This window comes from Cherax quadricarinatus, chromosome 42 (assembly GCF_038502225.1).
Source record: "Cherax quadricarinatus isolate ZL_2023a chromosome 42, ASM3850222v1, whole genome shotgun sequence".
Lineage (NCBI taxonomy): Eukaryota > Metazoa > Arthropoda > Malacostraca > Decapoda > Parastacidae > Cherax > Cherax quadricarinatus.
In genome coordinates this window covers 5,154,127-5,175,297 of record NC_091333.1, presented here as the reverse complement: position 1 = coordinate 5,175,297, position 21,171 = coordinate 5,154,127, and the positions used below count along the sequence as shown (strand labels likewise).

The 21,171-nt window shown below is 41.4% G+C and overlaps 1 protein-coding gene across 1 annotated transcript in view; it reads right to left on the bottom strand.

Moving 5' to 3' along the window:
- Positions 1-21,171, bottom strand: part of LOC128695690 (fibrillin-2) — a gene marked incomplete in the record, with an annotated part of 295,003 nt that overhangs the window by 126,264 nt on the left and 147,568 nt on the right. The window contains 2 exon segments of the mRNA XM_070093229.1: positions 165-337; positions 16,318-16,533. Of these exon segments, the coding sequence (XP_069949330.1) occupies positions 165-337; positions 16,318-16,533 (389 nt within the window).

Below are 21,171 nucleotides of genomic sequence, written 5' to 3'. Positions count from 1 at the left end.
AAAATGTATCACTCACACTCTATGCATTAATCAGGGTTTCAGGGCAAACAACATCAACTTTTAAGAGTCACTGAATTTCAAAGAATATTCTGACATTTTTGCAAATGCTATGAATGCAATTCATAATTCACCAACATGAATATTAATTGTATAGTGTAATTTACCTGGCCACCATCGCACAACAAGTTGTCAATGGCACATTCGTTGATGTCGTGACAGAGGCGACCAGTATCATCCACCCTATAGCCAGGATTACAAATGCAGCGATATCCTCCTTCCAAGTTCTCACAGGCACCATTTCGACAAATGGTTGGGTTCAAGGCACACTCATTGATATCTACACAAAACAAGAATTTTTTTAGGTAAAGAGGGATACTGATCAGTAAGAAATTATTACAGCTGTAATTGTTCTTATTACAACTACTGCTGCTCACACTGTATCTAACACTGCTACACTTACAACTATTATTCCAGCTGCTAACACTGCTAGTTACAACTATTACTCCAGCTACTAACACTGCTAGTTACTGTACAACTATTACTCCAGCTACTAACACTGCTAGTTATTGTACAACTATTACTCCAGCTACTAACACTGCTAGTTACTGTACAACTATTACTCCAGCTACTAACACTGCTAGTTACAATTATTATTCCAGCCACTAACACTGCTAGTTACAACTATTACTCTAGCTTCTAACACTGCTACTTACAACTATTACTCCAGATACTAACACTGCTAGTTATAACTATTACTCCAGCCACTAATACTGTTAGTTATAACTATTACTCTAACCACTAACACTGCTAGTTACAACCATTACTCAAGCCACTAACACTGCTAGTTACAATTGTTACTACAGCCACTAGCACTGCTACAGTTACAACTATTACTCCAACTTTACTTAACACAGCTACAGTTACAACTATTACTCCAACTTACCTAACATAGCTACAGTTACAACTATTACTCCAACTTTACTTAACACAGCTACAGTTACAACTATTACTCCAACTTACCTAACATAGCTACAGTTACAACTATTACTCCAACTTTACTTAACACAGCTACAGTTACAACTATTACTCCAACTTACCTAACATAGCTACAGTTACAACTATTACTCCAACTTACCTAACATAGCTACAGTTACAACTATTACTCCAACTTTACCTAACATAGCTACAGTTAGAACTGCAGTACAGGTACAATACCAATTTTCTGGCACCCTTGGTTCCTAGGCTTTGCTGATGTATAATTCTTACCAGACCAAGAGAGGCCACATAATAATAATTCAATGATACACCTCTGACCCACCATGGTCTGCTGGAAACTTTATTTAAACATAAACATAGAAGAAACAGGTTTATTTAGTACTGTGCTTACAAAAATGGGGGGCAAAAGTTTGTGGTTAAAGGAGGGTGGGTACAGGAGAAAAGAGGAGTGATTAGTGGAATGATGAGGTAAAAGGTGCGTTAAAAGAGAAAAAGGTAGTTTATGAGAGGTTTTTACAAAGCAGAAGTGATATAACAAAAGTAGAGTACATGGAGAGTAAAACAAAGGTGAAGAGGCCTGGTCACAGACCGGGCCGCAGGGGCGTTGACCCCCAGAACTCTCCAGGTAAACTCCAGGAAGAGAGTGGTGAGAGAGTGTAAAAGGAGGGCAAAAGATAAAAGTGGGAGAGGCACTGTCAAGAAATTTTGCGGAGAATAAGAAAAAATTTTGGAGATAAACAAGAGAAGTGTGTGGCGGTAACCCCATGGCCTGGCTGGCAAAGCTCTCGCTTCACACACAAAGGGCCCAGGTCTGATTCCTGATGGGGGTAGAAACATTTTGATGCATTTCCTTGCACCTGCTGTCCTGTTCAAATAGCAGCAAGTAGGTACCTGCGTGTTAGTCGACTGGTGTGGGTTGCATCCTGGGGGACAAGATTGAGGACCCCAATGAAAATAAAACAGACAGTCCTCTATGATGCACTGCCTTTCTTGGATTATCCTGGGTGGCTAACCCTGCAGGGTTAAAAATTCGAATGAAATCTTATCTTCTTAAGAAAGCCTAGGGAACGAAAGGAATTGTCAGTTAAAAAACAGAATAGGGGAATTAGTAGATAGGGAGCTGGAGGTATTGGGTAAATGGCAGGAATATTTTGAGGAACTTTTAAATGCCGATGATGAAAGGGAGGCAGTAATTTCATGCACTGGCCAGGGAGGGGTAACATCCTTTAGGAGTGAAGAAGAGCAGGATGTGAGTGTGGGGGAGGTGTGCGAGGCATTACGCAGAATGAAAGGAGGTAAAGCACCTGGAACGGATGGATGTCATGAAAGAAATGTTAAAAGCAGGGAGAGATATAGTGTTGGAGTGGTTGATATTTTTCTTTAATAAATGAATTAAGAGTAAGACGGAGAATAGGATAGCAGATGAACAAGGAGGCTTTAGGAAAGGTAGGGGGTGTGTGGACCAGGTGTTTACAGTGAAACATGTAAGTGAACAGTATTTGGATAAGGCTAAAGAGGTCTTTGTGGCATTTATGGATTTGGAAAAGGCGTATGACAGGGTGGATAGGGGGGCAATGTGGCAGATGTTGCAAGTGTATGGTGTAGGAGGTAGGTTACTGAAAGCAGTGAAGAGTTTTTACGAGGATAGTGAGGCTCAAGTTAGAGTGTGTAGGAAAGAGGGAAATTTTTTCCCAGTAAAAGTAGGCCTTAGACAAGGATGTGTGATGTCACCATGGTTGTTTAATATATTTGTAGATGGGGTTGTAAGAGAAGTAAATGCGAGGGTCTTGGCAAGAGGCGTGGAGTTAAAAGATAAAGAATCACACACAAAGTGGGAGTTGTCACAGCTGCTCTTTGCTGATGACACTGTGCTCTTGGGAGATTCTGAAGAGAAGTTGCAGAGATTGGTGGATGAATTTGGTAGGGTGTGCAAAAGAAGAAAATTAAAAGTGAATACAGGAAAGAGTAAGGTTATGAGGATAACAAAAAGATTAGGTGATGAAAGATTGGATATCAGATTGGAGGGAGAGAGTATGGAGGAGGTGAATGTATTCAGATATTTGGGAGTGGACGTGTCAGCGGATGGGTCTATGAAAGATGAGGTGAATCATAGAATTGATGAGGGAAAAAGAGTGAGTGGTGCACTTAGGAGTCTGTGGAGACAAAGAACTTTGTCCTTGGAGGCAAAGAGGGGAATGTATGAGAGTATAGTTTTACCAACGCTCTTATATGGGTGTGAAGCGTGGGTGATGAATGTTGCAGCGAGGAGAAGGCTGGAGGCAGTGAAGATGTCATGTCTGAGGGCAATGTGTGGTGTGAATATAATGCAGAGAATTCGTAGTTTGGAAGTTAGGAGGAGGTGCGGGATTACCAAAACTGTTGTCCAGAGGGCTGAGGAAGGGTTGTTGAGGTGGTTCGGACATGTAGAGAGAATGGAGCGAAACAGAATGACTTCAAGAGTGTATCAGTCTGTAGTGGAAGGAAGGCGGGGTAGGGGTCAGCCTAGGAAAGGTTGGAGGGAGGGGGTAAAGGAGGTTTTGTGTGCGAGGGGCTTCGACTTCCAGCAGGCATGCGTGAGCGTATTTGATAGGAGTGAATGGAGACAAATGGTTTTTAATACTTGACGTGCTGTTGGAGTGTGAGCAAAGTAACATTTATGAAGGGATTCAGGGAAACCGGCAGGCCGGACTTGAGTCCTGGAGATGGGAAGTACAGTGCCTGCACTCTGAAGGAGGGGTGTTAATGTTGCAGTTTAAAAACTGTAGTGTAAAGCACCCTTCTGGCAAGACAGTGATGGAGTGAATGATGGTGAAAGTTTTTCTTTTTCGGGCCACCCTGCCTTGGTGGGAATCGGCCAGTGTGATATTAAAAAAAAAAAAAAAAAAATGTATAAAAGAGGGAAAGGTACCTAGGGATTGGCAGAGAGCGTGCATAGTTCCTTTATATAAAGGGAAGGGGGACAAAAGAGATTGCAAAAAATTATAGGGAAATAAATTTACTGAGTATACCAGGTAAAGTGTACGGTAGAGTTATTATTGAAAGAATTATAGGCAAGACAGAGAGCAGGATTGCAGATGAGCAAGGAGGCTTTAGAGTGGGTAGGGGATATGTAGATCAAGCATTTACATTGAAGCATATATGCGAACAGTATTTAGATAAAGGTAGGGAAGTTTTCATTGTATTTATGGATTTAGAAAAAGTATATGATAGAGTGGATAGGGGAGCAATGAGGCAGATGTTGCAAGTGTATGGAATAGATAGTAAGTTACTAAATGTTCTAGAGTTTTTATAAGGATAGTGAGGCTCAGGTTAGGGTGTGTAGGAGAGAGGGAGATTACTTCCCAGTAAAAGAAGGTCTTAGACAGGGATATCTAATGTCACCATGGTTGTTTAATATATTTATGGATGAGGTTGTAAAAGAAGTAAATGCTAGGGTGTTGGGGAGAGGGGTGGGATTAAATTATGGGGAATCAAATACAAAATGGGAGTTGACACAGTTACTTTTTGTAAATGATACTGTGCTCTTGGGAGATTCTAAAGAAAAGTGACAAAGATTAGTGGACGAGTTTCAGAGGGTGTGTACAATTAGAAAGTTGAAAGTGAATATAGATAAGAGTAAGGTGACAAGGGTATCAAACGATTTAGGTAAAGAAAAACTGGATATCACACTGGAGATGAGAGTATGGAAGAAGTGAATGTTTTCAGATATCTGGGAGTTGACTTCTCAGCGGATGGGTTTATGAAGGATGAGGTTAACCATAGAACTGATCAAGGAAAAAGGGTGAGTGGTGCATTGAGGTATCTGCGGAGACAAAAAATGTTATCCATGGAGGCAGTGAAGGGAATGTACTAAAGATTAGTGGTACCAACACTCTTATATGAGTGTGAAGCTTGAGTTGTAAATGCTGCAGTGAAGAGGCAACTGGAGGGAGTGGAGATGTTGTGTCTAAGGGCAACGTGTGGTGTAAATATTATGCAGAGAATTAGTAGTGTGGAAATTAGGAGGTGTGGAGTTAATAAATGTACTAACCAGAGGGCTGAAGAGGGGTTGTTGAAGTGGTTTGGTCATTTAGAGAGAATGGAACAAAGTAGAATGACTTAGAGAATGTTAAATCTGTAGGGAAAATAAGGCAGGGTAGGGGTCGTCCTCGAAAAGGTTGGAGGGAGGGAGTAAAAGAGGTTTTGTGAGCGAGGGGCTTGGATTTCCAGTAAGCATGCATGAGCGTGTTAGACAGGAGTGAGTGGAGACAAATAGTTTTTGGGATCTGACGAGCTGTTGGAGTGTGAGCAGGGTAATATTTTGTGAAGGGATTCTTGGAAACTGGTTAGCCGGACCTGAGTCCTGGAAATGGGAAGTACAAGACCTGCACTTTAAAGGAGGGGTTTGGGATATTGGCAATTTGGAGTGACTATTTAAACTCTCCTTTCTGGGCACATCTGCAAAGACAGTGATTATGTGTGAGTGATAGTGAAAGTGTTGATTGATAATGAAAGTCTTTCTTTGTTCTGGGTTTTTTCTTTCTTTTGGGTCACCCTGCCATGGTGGGAGATGGCTGATGTGTTAAAAAAAATTTATTACTATAATTATAATTCTTCTTCTTTCAATAAACTGGCTGTATCCCACTGAGGCAGGGTGGCCCAAGATGAAAAAAAATGAAAGTTTCTCCTTTTAAATTTAGTAATATATACAGGAGAAAGAGTTACTACCCACTTGCTCCCATAATTATAATTATTATTATTATTATTATTATTAATATCTTCCATCATATTATTGAGTCTCATCAACGAGGCTGATGAAACCATCAAGAATGAAAGCTGCCTGAAGATCAGGTTGTGGAGATGGTGACTACTGGAATCAGCACTGCTATTAATACTGCCTATCTTACAATTTTTACCATTTTGCAGCCACTGCATCTACTACTACTACTACCACCATTACCACTACTCCTGCACCATTATTCCCTTCTCTGGATCAAGCCTGATAACCTCCTATTCCCCAGGTTCTAAATGAATTTTAAGGGTCATACAAAACTACTGTCCTTACTGCCATGTTACTGTCATACTACTGCCATGTTAGTGTCATACTACTGCCGTGTTACTGTCATATTACTGCCGTGTTATTGTCATACTGCCATGTTATTGCCATACTGCCATGTTATTGTTATACTGCCATGTTACTTTCATACTACTGCCATGTTACTGTCATACTACTGCTGTGTTACTGTCATACTACTGCTGTGTTACTGCCATAATGCCATGTTACTGTCAAACTACTGCCATGCTACTGTCATACTACTTCCGTGTTACTGCCATACTACTTCCGTGTTACTGCCATACTACTGCCGTGTTACAGTCATTCTATTACTGCGTTAATACTGTGGCTACTCAGTGATGTAGTGATGGAAAAATATATAGAAGTACATGTAGTGGTATAATAGGTCAAGGGTACATAAGGTGCTCAGGTTTCTAACAAGATCAAGAGATATCAAATCACAGTACGGGTGGGGTTAGAACCCACAGCAAGTGAGTTGTAAAACTCCAGGCTAGTGCATAAACCACTAGGCCAGCTGGTTACACCCTTACCATGGTTTGTTTGTAATTGTGTTATTACGATGACATGAATCAAGAGATACCATTGCATTAGTTACTTATCTCATTTTTTTTCTTAAGAGAAATTTTTTAACCTTGAGTTTGGGGAAGAGGTTACCATTATTACAATAAAAAAATAAAACTTAAACCCATGGCAGTCTTCAAGCTGGCACTGGACAAGCACCTAAAGTCGGTACCTGACCAGCTGGGCTGTGGCTCGTACATTGGATTGCGTGCAGCCAGCAGTAACAGCCTGGTTGATCAGGCTCTGATCCACCAGGAGGCCTGGTCACAGACCGGGCCGCAGGGGCGTTGACCACCGGAACTCTCTCCAGGCAAACAATCAGAACATTTCACATTATCACAGCATTTTTAGTGATTGTACCTGCAAAATAAGTCACCATGGGCCCCAAGAAAGCTTCTAGTGCGATCATATGTGAAAAGGCTAGAAAGTTGCATGACGATTTAATAAAAAATGCCTGCAACTAGTGGTGATGTGAGTGAATTTAAGGCCAGCAAAGGTTAGTTTGAGAAATTTAAGAATTGTACTGGCATACATAGTGTGATAAGGCATGGTGAGGCTGCCAGTTCAGACCATAAAGCGGCCAAAAAATATGTGCAGGAATTCAAGGAGTGCATAGACAGTGAAGGACTGAAACCTGAACAAGTGTTTAATTGTGATGAAACAGGCCTGTTTTGGAAGAAAATACCAAGCAGGACCTACATTACTCAGGAGGAAAAGGCACTCCCAGGACATAAGCCTATGAAAGACAGGCTTACTCTGTTGATGTGTGCTAATGCTAGTGGTGATTGCAAAGTGAAGCCTTTATTGGTGTATCACTCTGAAACTCCCAGAGTGTTCAGGAAAAACAATGTCCTCAAGGCTAATTTGTGTGTGCTGTGGAGGGCAAACAGTAAAGCATGGGTCACTAGGGACTTTTCCTATGACTGGTTATGCCATGCATTTGCCCACACTGTGAAAAATTACCTCCTGGAAAATAAATTGGACCTTAAGTGCCTCCTGGTATTAGACAATGATCCTGGTCATCCTTCAGACTTGGCAGAGTGACTTTCTGGGGACATGAGCTTCATCGAGGTCAAGTTTTTGCCTCCTAATGCCACTCCTCTCCTGCAGCCCATGGACCAGCAGGTCATTGCAAACTTCAAAAAACTCTACACAAAAGCTATGTTTGAAAGGTGCTTTGTAGTGACCTCAGAAACTCAATTGACTCTAAGAGAGTTTTGGAGAGATCACTTTAGCATCCTCAATTGTGTAAACATTATAGGTAAGGCTTGGAAGGAAGTGACTAAGAGGACCTTGAACTCTGCTTGGAAGAAACTGTGGCCAGAATGTGTAAACAAAAGGGATTTTGAATGATTTGAGGCTAACCCTGAGAAGCCTATGCCAGTTGTGGAATCAATTGTGGCATTGGGGAAGTCCTTGGGGTTGGAGGTTAGTGGGGAGGATGTGGAAGAGTTGGTGGAGGAGGACAATGAAGAACTAACCACTGATGAGCTGCAAGATCATCTTCAACAGCAAGAGGCCAGACCTGAGGAAACTGCTCCGGTGGAGGGGATAAAAAAATTGAAGAAGTTGTCTACTTCAAAGATTAAGGAAATGTGTGCAATGTGGCTTAAAGTGCAAACCTTTTTTGGTGAAAATCACCCTCAGACAGCTACTGCAAGCCGTGTTGGCAACCTGTACAATGACACTGTTGTGAACCACTTTAGGAAAGTCATAAAGGAACGAGAGGTACAGGCCTCTATGGACAGATATGTTGTGCGACAGAAGTCCAGTGACTCTCACGCTGGTCCTAGTGGCATTAAAAGAAGAAGGGAAGTAACCCCGGAAAAGGACTTGCCACCTCAAGTCCTAATGGAAGGGGATTCCCCTTCTAAACACTAACCCTATCCACACTCTCCCCTCCTCCCATCCCATCAATCATCACCAGATCTTCAATAAAGGTAAGTGTCATGTAATTGTACATGTCTTCTGCAGTTTGTGTGTATTAAAATTAATATTTCATGTGGTAAAATTTTTTTTTTCTTCAATACTTTGGGGTGTCAGGAATGGATTAATTTGATTTCCATTATTTATGGGGAAAATTAACTCAACTAATGATTATTTCGACTAACAATGAGCTCTCAGGAACGGATTAATATCATTGGTTGAGGGTCCACTGTATTATTATTATTAATTTAGGGAACTGAAGCTCTATTGTTATTGTAATAATTATTATTATAATTATTATTATTGATAATTTAGGGATGAATTTGGTAGGGTGTGCAAAAGAAGAAAATTAAAGGTGAATACAGGAAAGAGTAAGGTTATGAGGATAACAAAAAGATTAGGTGATGAAAGATTGAATATCAGATTGGAGGGAGAGAGTATGGAGGAGGTGAACGTATTCAGATATTTGGGAGTGGACGTGTCAGCGGATGGGTCTATGAAAGATGAGGTGAATCATAGAATTGATGAGGGAAAAAGAGTGAGTGGTGCACTTAGGAGTCTGTGGAGACAGAGAACTTTGTCCTTGGAGGCAAAGAGGGGAATGTATGAGAGTATAGTTTTACCAACGCTCTTATATGGGTGTGAAGCATGGGTGATGAATGTTGCAGCGAGGAGAAGGCTGGAGGCAGTGGAGATGTCATGTCTGAGGGCAATGTGTGGTGTGAATATAATGCAGAGAATTCGTAGTTTGGAAGTTAGGAGGAGGTGCGGGATTACCAAAACTGTTGTCCAGAGGGCTGAGGAAGGGTTGTTGAGGTGGTTCGGACATGTAGAGAGAATGGAGCGAAACAGAATAACTTCAAGAGTGTATCAGTCTGTAGTGGAAGGAAGGCGGGGTAGGGGTCGGCCTAGGAAGGGTTGGAGGGAGGGGGTAAAGGAGGTTTTGTGTGCGAGGGGCTTGGACTTCCAGCAGGCATGCGTGAGCGTGTTTGATAGGAGTGAATGGAGACAAATGGTTTTTAATACTTGACGTGCTGTTGGAGTGTGAGCAAAGTAACATTTATGAAGGGATTCAGGGAAACCGGCAGGCCGGACTTGAGTCCTGGAGATGGGAAGTACAGTGCCTGCACTCTGAAGGAGGGGTGTTAATGTTGCAGTTTAAAAACTGTAGTGTAAAGCACCCTTCTGGCAAGACAGTGATGGAGTGAATGATGGTGAAAGTTTTTCTTTTTCGGGCCACCCTGCCTTGGTGGGAATCGGCCAGTGTGATAATAAATAAAATAAAAAAAATAAATTTAGGGAACTGAAGCTATTCGTTATTATAATTATTTTTATTTTATTATTGTTTATATTATTATTTTATTATTATTATTATTATTATTATTATTATTATTATTATTATTATTATTAATTTAGGGAACTTGAGCACATATCCAATTCCCTAGATCAAGAGAACCTCACCAGTGTCAAGGTTCCTTGACTCTGGTGAGGGTCTCTTGATCTAGGAAATTGGATATGTGCTCTAGTTCCCTAAATTAATAATAATAATAATAACAATAATAATAATAATAATAATTATTATTATCATTATTATTAAAATGATGATAGAGCTTCAGTTCCCTAAATTATCACTAATAATAACAATAATAATAATAATAATTGCAATAACGACAGAGCTTCAGTTCTCTAAAGTAATAATAATAATAATAATAAGAATAAGAATAATAATAACGATAGGGCTTCAGTTCCCTAAATTATTATCAATAATAATAATAATAATTATTATTATTATTATTACAATAATGATAGAGCTTCACTTCACTAAATTAATAATAATAATAATAATAATAATGTACATAATACGTACATAATAATTCAGAATGCTGCCACTAGTTGGCAGTACACGTTTACACCACTGCCGAAGCAGTACTCTCCTGCTTTGCTTACAATTTTGGCAGTCATCTGGCCAAATTTCTCTTTTCTAAGAATGGGCCCTAAGAAAATAAGTGCAAAGGACAGTGCTGAGAAGAAAAAGACAATGATTTTCATGGAATTAATTCATGAAATCATAGATAAACATAAGCAAGGTGCACGAGTTGTGGATTTAGCCAGACAATACCAGCGCAGTACATCTACTATATGCATGATACTAAAGCAGTAGGAGTCGATCAAGGCTATAGTGCCAGCCAAGGGCATTACAATAACTTCCAAGCTGCGGACCTCTGTCCATGAAAGAGAAGGTGCTGCTGACGTGGTTGAGAGAGAAGCAGCTTGCAGGAGATACCATATCAGTTATGTTCAGTGATTAAGCAAAACAAATTGTATCAGTTATGTTCAGTGTGTAAGTACATATACACTTTCTATAAACAGTTTATTATTTCTTTACATTCTGTAGTGTATTATGATTTATTATGTGTCTATATACAATATTTTCAGTGTTTTCCTTAGAATACTATTGATCTACTGCAGTTAGCCTCAAAAATACTCTGTTTTCTATTACAATAAGAGCATGGGAAGATACTCTCAGTATATACACAGGACATGGCAGATGCTTCCTCCGCTGCCTATTCCACCATATTATGGCCTATGTTATTCAATCTAGAGTATATAGCATGTTTTTGTGTTAATTATATTGTTTAATATGTCATATTAGATGACTTGTGATAGATAAATAACCCGTACAGTTGATAATAGCTTCATATTCAAGTATTTTTTCTCGTCTCTCCAGAGTGCAAGAACGAATTAATGGCTTTTCAATTAATTTAAATGAGGAAAATTAATTTGATATACAAGTAAATTGAGTTACGAGCTAGCTCCTGGAACGGATTAAACTCGTAAGTCAAGGTTCCACTGTATTTAAATTAGTACTTGATCTTTAATGAGGTCTCCAAAATAGGTAACACTAGATCCTTTTTTTTTTTAACATATCAGCTGTTTCCCACCAAGCCAGGGTGACCCAAAAGAAAGAAAAACCCAAAAAAGAAAGAAAATACTTTCGTCATCATTCAACACTTCCACCATCACTCGTACATAATCAATGTCTTTGCAGAGGTGCTCAGATATGACAACCTGGACCTGAAGCATTTTGGTAATTCACAACTTCAACCTGGAGAGAGTTCCAGGGGTCAACGCCCCCGCAGCCCGGTCTGTGACCAGGTCTCCTGGTGGATCAGAGCCTGATCAACCAGGCTGTTACTGCTGGCTGCACGCAAACCAACGTATGAGCCACAGCCCGGCTGGTCAGGAACCGACTTTAGGTGCTTGTCCACTGCCAGCTTGAAGACTGCCAGGGGTCTGTTGGTAATCCCCCTTATGTATGCTGGGAGGCAGTTGAACAGTCTCGGGCCCCTGACACTTATTGTATGGTCTCTTAACATGCTAGTGACACCCCTGCTTTTCAATGGGGGGATGTTGCATCGTCTGCCAAGTCTTTTGCTTTTGTAGGGAGTGATTTTCGTTTGCAAGTTCGGTACTAGTCCCTCTAGGATTTTCCATCATGTATCTCTCCCGCCTGTGTTCCAGGGAATACAGGTTTAGGAACCTCAAGCGCTCCCAGTAATTGAGGTGTTTTATCTCCGTTATGCGCGCTGTGAAGGTTCTCTGTACATTTTCTAGGTCAGCAATTTCACCTGCCTTGAAAGGTGCTGTTAGTGTGCAGCAATATTCCAGCCTAGATAGAACAAGTGACCTGAAGAGTGTCATCATGGGCTTGGCCTCCCTAGTTTTGAAGGTTCTTATTATCCATCCTGTCATTTTTCTAGCAGATGTGATTGATACAATGTTATGGTCCTTGAAGGTGAGATCCTCCGACATGATCACTCCCAGGTCTTTGACGTTGGTGTTTCACTCTATTTTGTGGCCAAAATTTGTTTTGTACTCTGAAGAAGATTTAATTTCCTCATGTTTACCATATCTGAGTAATTGAAATTTCTCATCGTTGAACTTCATATTGTTTTCTGCAGCCCACTGAAAGATTTGGTTGATGTCCGCCTGGAGCCTTGCAGTGTCAGCAATGGAAGACACTGTCATGCAGATTCGGGTGTCGTCTGCAAAGGAAGACACGGTGCTGTGACTGACATCCTTGTCTATGTCAGATATGAGGATGAGGAACAAGATGGGAGCGAGTACTGTGCCTTGTGGAACAGAGCTTTTCACCGTAGCTGCCTCGGACTTTACTCTGTTGACTACTACTCTCTGTGTTCTGTTAGTGAGGAAATTATAGATCCATTGACCGACTTTTCCTGTTATTCCTTTAGCACGCATTTTGTGCGCTATTATGCCATGGTCACACTTGTCGAAGGCTTTCGCAAAGTCTTTATATATTACATCTGCATTCTTTTTGTCTTCTAGTGCATCTAGGACCTTGTCGTAGTGATCCAATAGTTGAAACAGACAGGAGCGACCTGTTCTAAACCCATGTTGCCCTGGGTTGTGTAACTGATGGGTTTCTAGATGGGTGGTGATCTTGCTTCTTAGGACCCTTTCAAAGATTCTGATGATATGGGATGTTAGTGCTATTGGTCTGTAGTTCTTTGCTGTTGCTTTACTGCCCCCTTTGTGGAGTGGGGCTATGTCTGTTGTTTTTAGTAACTGTGGGACGACCCCCGTGTCCATGCTCCCTCTCCATAGGATGGTTAAGGCTCGTGATAGGGGCTTCTTGCAGTTCTTGATGAACATGGAGTTCCATGAGTCTGGCCCTGGGGCAGAGTGCATGGGCATGTCATTTATCGCCTGTTCGAAGTCATTTGGCGTCAGGATAACATCGGATAGGCTTGTGTTAACCAAATTCTGTGGCTCTCCTATAAAAAATTCATTTTGATCTTTGACTCTCAGTCTGGTTAGCGGCTTGCTAAAAACCGAGTCATATTGGGACTTGAGTAGCTCACTCATTTCCTTGCTGTCATCTGTGTAGGACCCATCTTGTTTAAGTAGGGGCCCAATACTGGACGTTGTTCTCAACTTTGATTTGGCATAGGAGAAGAAATACTTTGGGTTTCTTTCGATTTCATTTATGGCTTTTAGTTCTTCACGCGATTCCTGACTCCTATAAGATTCCTTTAGCTTAAGTTCGATGCTTCCTATTTCTCTGACCAGTGTCTCCCTACGCATTTCAAATATATTGACCTCTTTTAGCCGCTCTGTTATTCTTTTCCGTCGTCTGTAAAGGGAGCGCCTGTCTCTTTCCATTTTACATCTACTCCTCCTTTTTCTTAGAGGAATAAGCCTTGTGCATACATCGTGTGCCACCAAGTTAATCTGTTCTTTGCATAAGTTGGGGTCTGTGTTGCTTAGTATATCTTCCCAGCTTATATTGGTTAGGACTTGGTTTACTTGGTCCCACTTTATGTTTTTGTTATTGAAGTTGAATTTGGTGAATGCACCCTCGTGACTAATCTCATTATGTCGGTCTGGGGCTCCGTGCATACATGTCTGAACCTCAATTATGTTGTGATCTGAGTATATTGTTTTTGATATGGTGACATTTCTTATCAGATCATCATTGTTAGTGAAGATGAGGTCTAGTGTATTCTCCAGTCTAGTAGGCTCTATTATTTGCTGGTTTAAATTGAATTTTGTGCAGAGATTTAAAAGCTCGTGTGAGTGTGAGTTTTCATCAGAGCTGCCTCCTGGTGTTATTACTGCAACAATATTATTTGCTATACAGTTTAGATGTCCCTCCAAATTGCCAATATCCTAAACCCCTCCTAAATATAAGTGCAGGCATTGTATTTCCCATTTCCAGGACTCAAGTCCAGCTAACCAGTTTCCCTGAATCCCTTCACAAAATATTAGATCCTTATAATAATAATAATAATAATAATAATAATAATAATAATAATAATCATCATCTTTATTTTTATAAGTCCATGTACAACACACAGACCTAGATGGCATCAATGACATACCATATAGAAAGCTCCTTTTTACAGAGAGCACTTCAGGCAAATTAGGTTAATTTTGTCCCCAGGATGCAACTCACACCAGTCAGCTAAAACCCAGGTACCTATTTACAGCTAGGTGAATATGGTCAGCAGATGTCTTAAGGTAACATGCCCTAATTTTTCCACCTATACAGGGGATTGAACCACGGACCTCAGTGTGTGAGCTGAGTGCGCTGCCTTAATTAATACCTTGTGTACTTGTGAAACAATGTACATAGAAGCAGTCTGTAGGTTGTGTTCATTTTATTTTAATGTCTTTAATGTATGTGCTTATTCAGTAGATTGTGAAGTGAATGTTTATTGCTCATCACCAGTGTCAATGTACCTATATATATTTGTACATGAAGTTTTAAATAAAATATAAAAAAAAAAATTAATAAAGTCTTTAAAATAGGTAGTACTTGATCCTTAATGAGGTCTTTAAAATTGGTAACTTAATCTTTAGTGGTCTTAAAATTATGTAATTGCCACATTATACTTTTTTTTTTAACACATCGGTCATTCTCCACTGAGGCAGGGTGACCCAAAAAGAACGAAAAATACTTTAAACATTCAACACTTTCACCATCATTCATACATAATCACTGTCTTTGCAGAGGCACTCAGACATGACAGTTTAAAAATCCCTCCAAACTGCCAATATCCCAAACCCCTCCTTTAAAGTGCAGGCATTGTACTTCCCATCTCTAGGACTCAAGTCTGGCTAACTGGTTTCCAACAATCCCTTCATAAATATTACCTTGCTCAAACTCCAACAGATCGTCAGGTCTAAAAAACCATTTGTCTCCATTCACTCCGATCTAACATGCTCACGCATGCTTGCTGGAAGTCCAAGCCCCTCACCCACAAAACCTCCTTTACCCGCTCCCTCCAACCTCTTCAAGGACGACCCCTACCTCACCTAGCTTCCCCTACAGATTTATATGCTCTCCAAGTCATTCTACTTTGTTTCATTCTTTCTAAATGACCAAACCACCTCAACAACCCCTCCTCAGCTCTCTGACTAATACTTTTAGTAACTGCATACCTCCTTCTAATTTCCACACTCCGAATTCTCGGCATAATATTTACACCACATATTGCCCTTAGTTAGACATGACATCTCCACTGTCTCCAGCCGCCTCCTTGCCGAAGCATTTGCAACCGAAGCTTCACACCCATATAAGAGTGTTGTGCAACTATACTTTTGCACATTCCTCTCTTTGCCTCCATTATACCTATCAGTTCAAATTCTAATTGGTAATGATTTAAAAATCTAACCATCCTTTCAATAGGGGTGTCCCATATGCTGGCAATATACTCTTGATTCAAGAAACTGGAGCTATTCCTCCCCTTCCACTGATCAAATCTGATTACCTTCCATTCCCCAGGCACTGGATGACCCTCAAGGGTTTAGTGCCTGCACTCTACAGGAGGGGTTTAGGATATTTGCTGTTTAGAGGGACATTGAATTTGTCACATCTGTGCATCTCTGGCAAGACAGAGACAGTGAGAATGATGGTGAAAGTGATTCTTTTCTAGGTCACCCTGCCTCAGTGGGAGGCAGCTAGTATGTTAATAATAATAATAATAATAATAATAATAATAATAATAATAATAATAATAATAATAATAATAATAATAATAATAATAATAATAATAATAATAGTGAAAGTGTTTCTTTCTTTTTTTGGGTCTCCCTGCCTCGATGGGAGATGACCAGCGTGTTGAAAAAAAAGAAGAATAATAATAGTAATATTTTGTGAAAGTATTCAGGGAAACCAGTTAGCCAGACTTGAGTCCTGGTGGGAGGAGACCACCATGTTAAAAAAAAATAATAGAAATAGAAAAAAATCTAACCATGTCCTTCGTGAGTAATGCCAGTTCCATGTGGGCAGAGTGCTAGGAATTCCTGAGTGCCTGTCTGTGGGCAAGCTTGACATGGAGTTCCCCAACCCATAGGTTGACCAAGAATAACAATGCAGCAGCAACAGGCTGACTTGGTGGTCGGGGTAGTCGATGGGTTAGAACACTGGCCATCCCGATACATCGCATAGCAGAAGTCCAATTTTGTGTCTGTAATATTGCAAGAAATTTTTAAGGTTAAATTCAAAGTACAGTACTATAACAAAGTGAACAACACTCAAGGTTACACGAATCTGAAAAAACAAATTAAATTCCTCAAATATGTATAAATGTCATGCTAACTGCATTTTGTTATTACACAGTTTCTGTAAAATTCTAAATGCTGTAGAGAGTTTTTATGAGGATAGTGAGGCTCAGGTTAGGGTGTGTAGAAGAGAGGGAGACTACTTCCCAGTAAAAGTAGGTCTTAGACAGGGATGTGTAATGTCACCATGGTTGTTTAATATATTTATAGATGGGGTAGTAAAAGAAGTAAATGCTAGGGTGTTCGGGAGAGGGGTGGGATTAAATTATGGGGAATCAAATTCAAAATGGGAATTGACACAGTTACTTTTTGCTGATGATACTGTGCTTATGGGAGATTCTAAAGAAAAATTGCAAAGGTTAGTAGATGAGTTTGGGAATGTGTGTAAAGGTAGAAAGTTGAAAGTGAACATAGAAAAGAATAAGGTGATGAGGGTATCAAATGATTTAGATAAAGAAAAATTGGATATCAAATTGAGGAGGAGGAGTATGGAAGAAGTGAATGTTTTCAGATACTTGGGAGTTGACGTGTCGGCAGATGGATTTATGAAGGATGAGGTTAATCATAGAATTGATGAGGGAAAAAAGGTGAGTGGTGCATTGAGGTATATGTGGAGTCAAAAAACGTTATCTATGGAGGCAAAGAAGGGAATGTATGAAAGTATAGTGGTACCAACACTCTTATATGTGTACTCACCTATTTGTGGTTGCAGGGGTCGAGTCACAGCTCCTGGCCCCACCTCTTCGCTGATTGCTACTAGGTCCTCTCTCTCCCTGCCCCATGAGCTCTATCATATCTCGCCTTAAAACTATGTATGGTTCCCGCCTCCACTACGTCACTTTCTAGGCTATTCCACGGCCTGACTACTCTATGACTGAAGAAATACTTCCTAACATCCCTTTGATTCATCTGAGTCTTCAACTTCCAATTGTGACCTCTTGTGTCTGTGTCCCTTCTCTGGAACATCCCGTCTTTGTCCACCTTGTCTATTCCACGCAGTATTTTATATGTCGTTATCATGTCTCCCCTGACCCTCCTGTCCTCCAGTGTCGTCAGGCCGATTTCCCTCAACCTTTCTTCATAGGACAATCCCCGTAGCTCTGGGACTAGTCTTGTTGCAAACCTTTGCACTTTCTCTAATTTCTTGACGTGCTTGACTAGGTGTGGATTCCAAACTGGTGCTGCATACTCCAGTATGGGCCTGACGTAAATGGTATACAGAGTCTTAAACGAATCCTTACTGAGGTATCGGAACGCTATCTGTAGGTTTGCCAGGCGCCCGTATGCTGCAGCAGTTATCTGATTGATGTGCGCCTCAGGAGATATGCTCGGTGTTATACTCACCCCCAGATCTTTTTCCTTGAGTGAGGTTTGCAGTCTTTGGCCATCTAAACTATATTGTGTCTGCGGTCTTCTTTGCCCTTCCCCAATCTTCATGACTTTGCATTTGGCAGGGTTAAATTCAAGGAGCCAGTTGCTGGACCAGGCTTGTAGCCTGTCCAGGTCTCTTTGTAGTCCTGCCTGATCCTCATCCGATTTGATTCTTCTCAATAACTTCGCATCATCTGCAAACAAGGACACTTCTGAGTCTATCCCTTCCGTTATGTCGTTCACATATACCAAGAACAGCACAGGTCCTAGGACTGACCCCTGTGGAACCCCGCTTGTCACAGGCGCCCACTCTGACACCTCATCGCGTACCATGACTCGTTGTTGCCTCCCTGTCAGATATTCTCTGATCCATTGCAGTGCCTTTCCTGTTATGTGTGCCTGATCCTCTAGCTTTTGCAGTAACCTCTTGTGAGGAACTGTGTCAAAGGCCTTCTTGCAGTCCAAAAATATGCAGTCGATCCACCCCTCTCTTTCTTGTCTTACTTCTGTCACCTTGTCATAAAACTCTAGTAGGTTTGTGACACAGGATTTTCCTTCCCTGAAACTGTGCTGGTTGTCAATTATACACTTGTTTCTTTCCAGGTGCCCCACCACTCTCCTCCTGATGATCTTCTCCATGACCTTGCATACTATACACGTTAGTGATACAGGTCTGTAGTTTAGTGCCTCATGTGTGTCTCCCTTTTTAAAAATTGGGACTACATTTGCCATTTTCCATACCTCAGGGAGTTGCCCAGTTTCAAATGATGTGTTGAACATCTTTGTTAATGGCTCACACAGTATCTCTGCTCCCTCTTTAAGGACCCATGGAGAGATGTTGTCTGGTCCCACCACCTTTGAGGTGTCAAGTTCGCATAGCAGCTTCTTCACCTCTTCCTTGGTTATATATACCTCATCCAGCACTTGCTGGTGTGCCCCCTGTTCTGATTTCCTGAAGTCCTACTGGTTTCCACTGTAAATACCTCTTTAAATCTTGTGTTGAGCTCCTGACATACCTCCTGGTCGTTTCTTGTGAATTCCCCATCACCCTTCCTCAGTCTGATTACCTGGTCCTTGACTGTTGTTTTCCTCCTGATGTGGCTGTACAACAGCTTCGGGTCAGTCTTTGCTTTTGATGCTATGTCATTTTCATATTGTCTCTGAGCCTCCCTTCTTATCTGTGCATATTCGTTTCTGGCTCTTCGGCTGATTTCTTTATTTTCCTGAGTTCTCTGTCTTCTGTACCTTTTCCATTCTCTAGTACACCTAGTTTTTGCCTCCCTACACCTTTGGGTGAACCAAGGACTCTTTCTGTACTTCCCATTATTTCTGTTTCCCTTGGGAACAAACCTCTCCTCTGCCTCCTTGCATTTTGTTGCCACAGAGTCCATCATTTCTTGTACTGGTTTTCCTGTCAGTTCCCTCTCCCACTGAATGTCTTGAAGGAAGTTCCTCATGCCTGAGTAGTTCCCCCTTTTGTAGTTTGGTTTTTCCCAGCCTATTCCTGCTACTCTCTCCACTTGGAGCTCAACTATGTAGTCAAAGCACAGAACCACATGATCACTAGCTCCCAGGGGCCTTTCATACATGATACCCTCGATGTCCGAACTACTCAAGGTGAATACAAGGTCCAGCCTTGCTGGTTCATCCTCTCCTCTCTCTCTCTGGTAGTGTCTCTAACATGTTGATGCATGAGGTTTTCCAGTACCACATCCATCATCTTGGCTCTCCATGTTTCGGGACCCCCATGGGGCTCCAGGTTTTCCCAGTCAATCTCCTTGTGATTGAAATCACCCATAACTAGTAACTTTGCTCCCCCCATGTGTGCTCTCCTGGCCACCTTGGCTAGTGTGTCGATCATTGCTCTGTTGCTCTCATCGTATTCTTCTCTTGGCCTCCTGCAGTTCAGTGGTGGGTTGTACATTACTGCAATTATCACCTTATGTCCCTCAGACCAGATTGTTCCTACTAAGTAGTCCCTTTCGCCCGTGCCATCCATTCCTTCCATTTTCTCGAAACCCCACTGGTTTTTAATGAGCAGTGCAACTCCTCCTCCCCCTCTCCTCCCTCTGTCTTTCCTGAGGATTTGATATCCGGATGGAAAGATTGAATCTGTTATTATTCTGGTGAGTTTTGTTTCTGTGAGTGCTATTATGTCTGGGGATGTCTCCTTGATTCTTTCGTGCCACTCCTCGTACTTGTTTGTTATTCCATCTGCATTTGTATACCACACCTTCAACTTCTTTTCTAAGACTGTGGTCTGGGAGGTATATTGGGGTTGGGGAAGTGGGAGACCTGGTAAGGAACTATGGGTTGTTGCTGTGGGGGTGGAGTCTGTAATGTAGTGGGTGGGGGCATTGGATGTGGCATGGGTGTTTTGATTTAGAGTGTTTGGTTGCACTGGGGTTGACCTGGTTGGGAGGCTTCTATAGGAAGTTGTGAGGGAGGCTGGGTCTGGAATCTCCTGTCTGTCTTCTCCATCCCCTCTCTTTCCTCCTTTCGCCTTTGTACCATCTCTCTCAGTTTCTGCCTTTCTTTTTGTGTTCTGTCGCGGTCGAGATACACCTTCCTGTATGCCAGCATGTCCCTTAATCGTGCTTTCTCCTGCAGGATCCTGGTCCGAGTCGCTTCTGCCTTGAAGGTCACTTTCACTGGCCGGGTTCTTTTTTTTACAAACCCCCCTATTCTCCGAAAATTTTCCAGCTGGGTCATGTCGTCTTCTCCTATTGTTTTCTTGCTTCATATGTTTCCCCTTCAACTTCCTGGAGCCCATACACAAAGACTGACCTCACCCTTTCATTCTCCCACTGCATATCCCTGTGTATCCCCTCATTTAATTTGGTTTCCTCCACTGCAGCTTTCCTTTCTTCAGTTTCACTGGCTAATGTACTTGGGCTCAGTGGCCTGTCATTTTCCCTTCTCGGCTTTCCTTGGGCTCTGTTGTTATCTGTTAGGGCCTCCACATAAAGCTTAGCTCTTTCATTTACTACAGTCTCCTCTGATAGAGCTTCTCCATGCACTTGTGCCCCTTCTTTCCCTACAGTCCCCTTATTTGTGGCTGAGGTAGCAGTCTCTGTTGTCAATCCCAGAATGTTCTTTAGTTCTTTAGGCTGTTTCAGATTTTTCAGTTCCTCTTTTAAACTCTGTATCCTAGCCTCTGCTGCTTTGACATG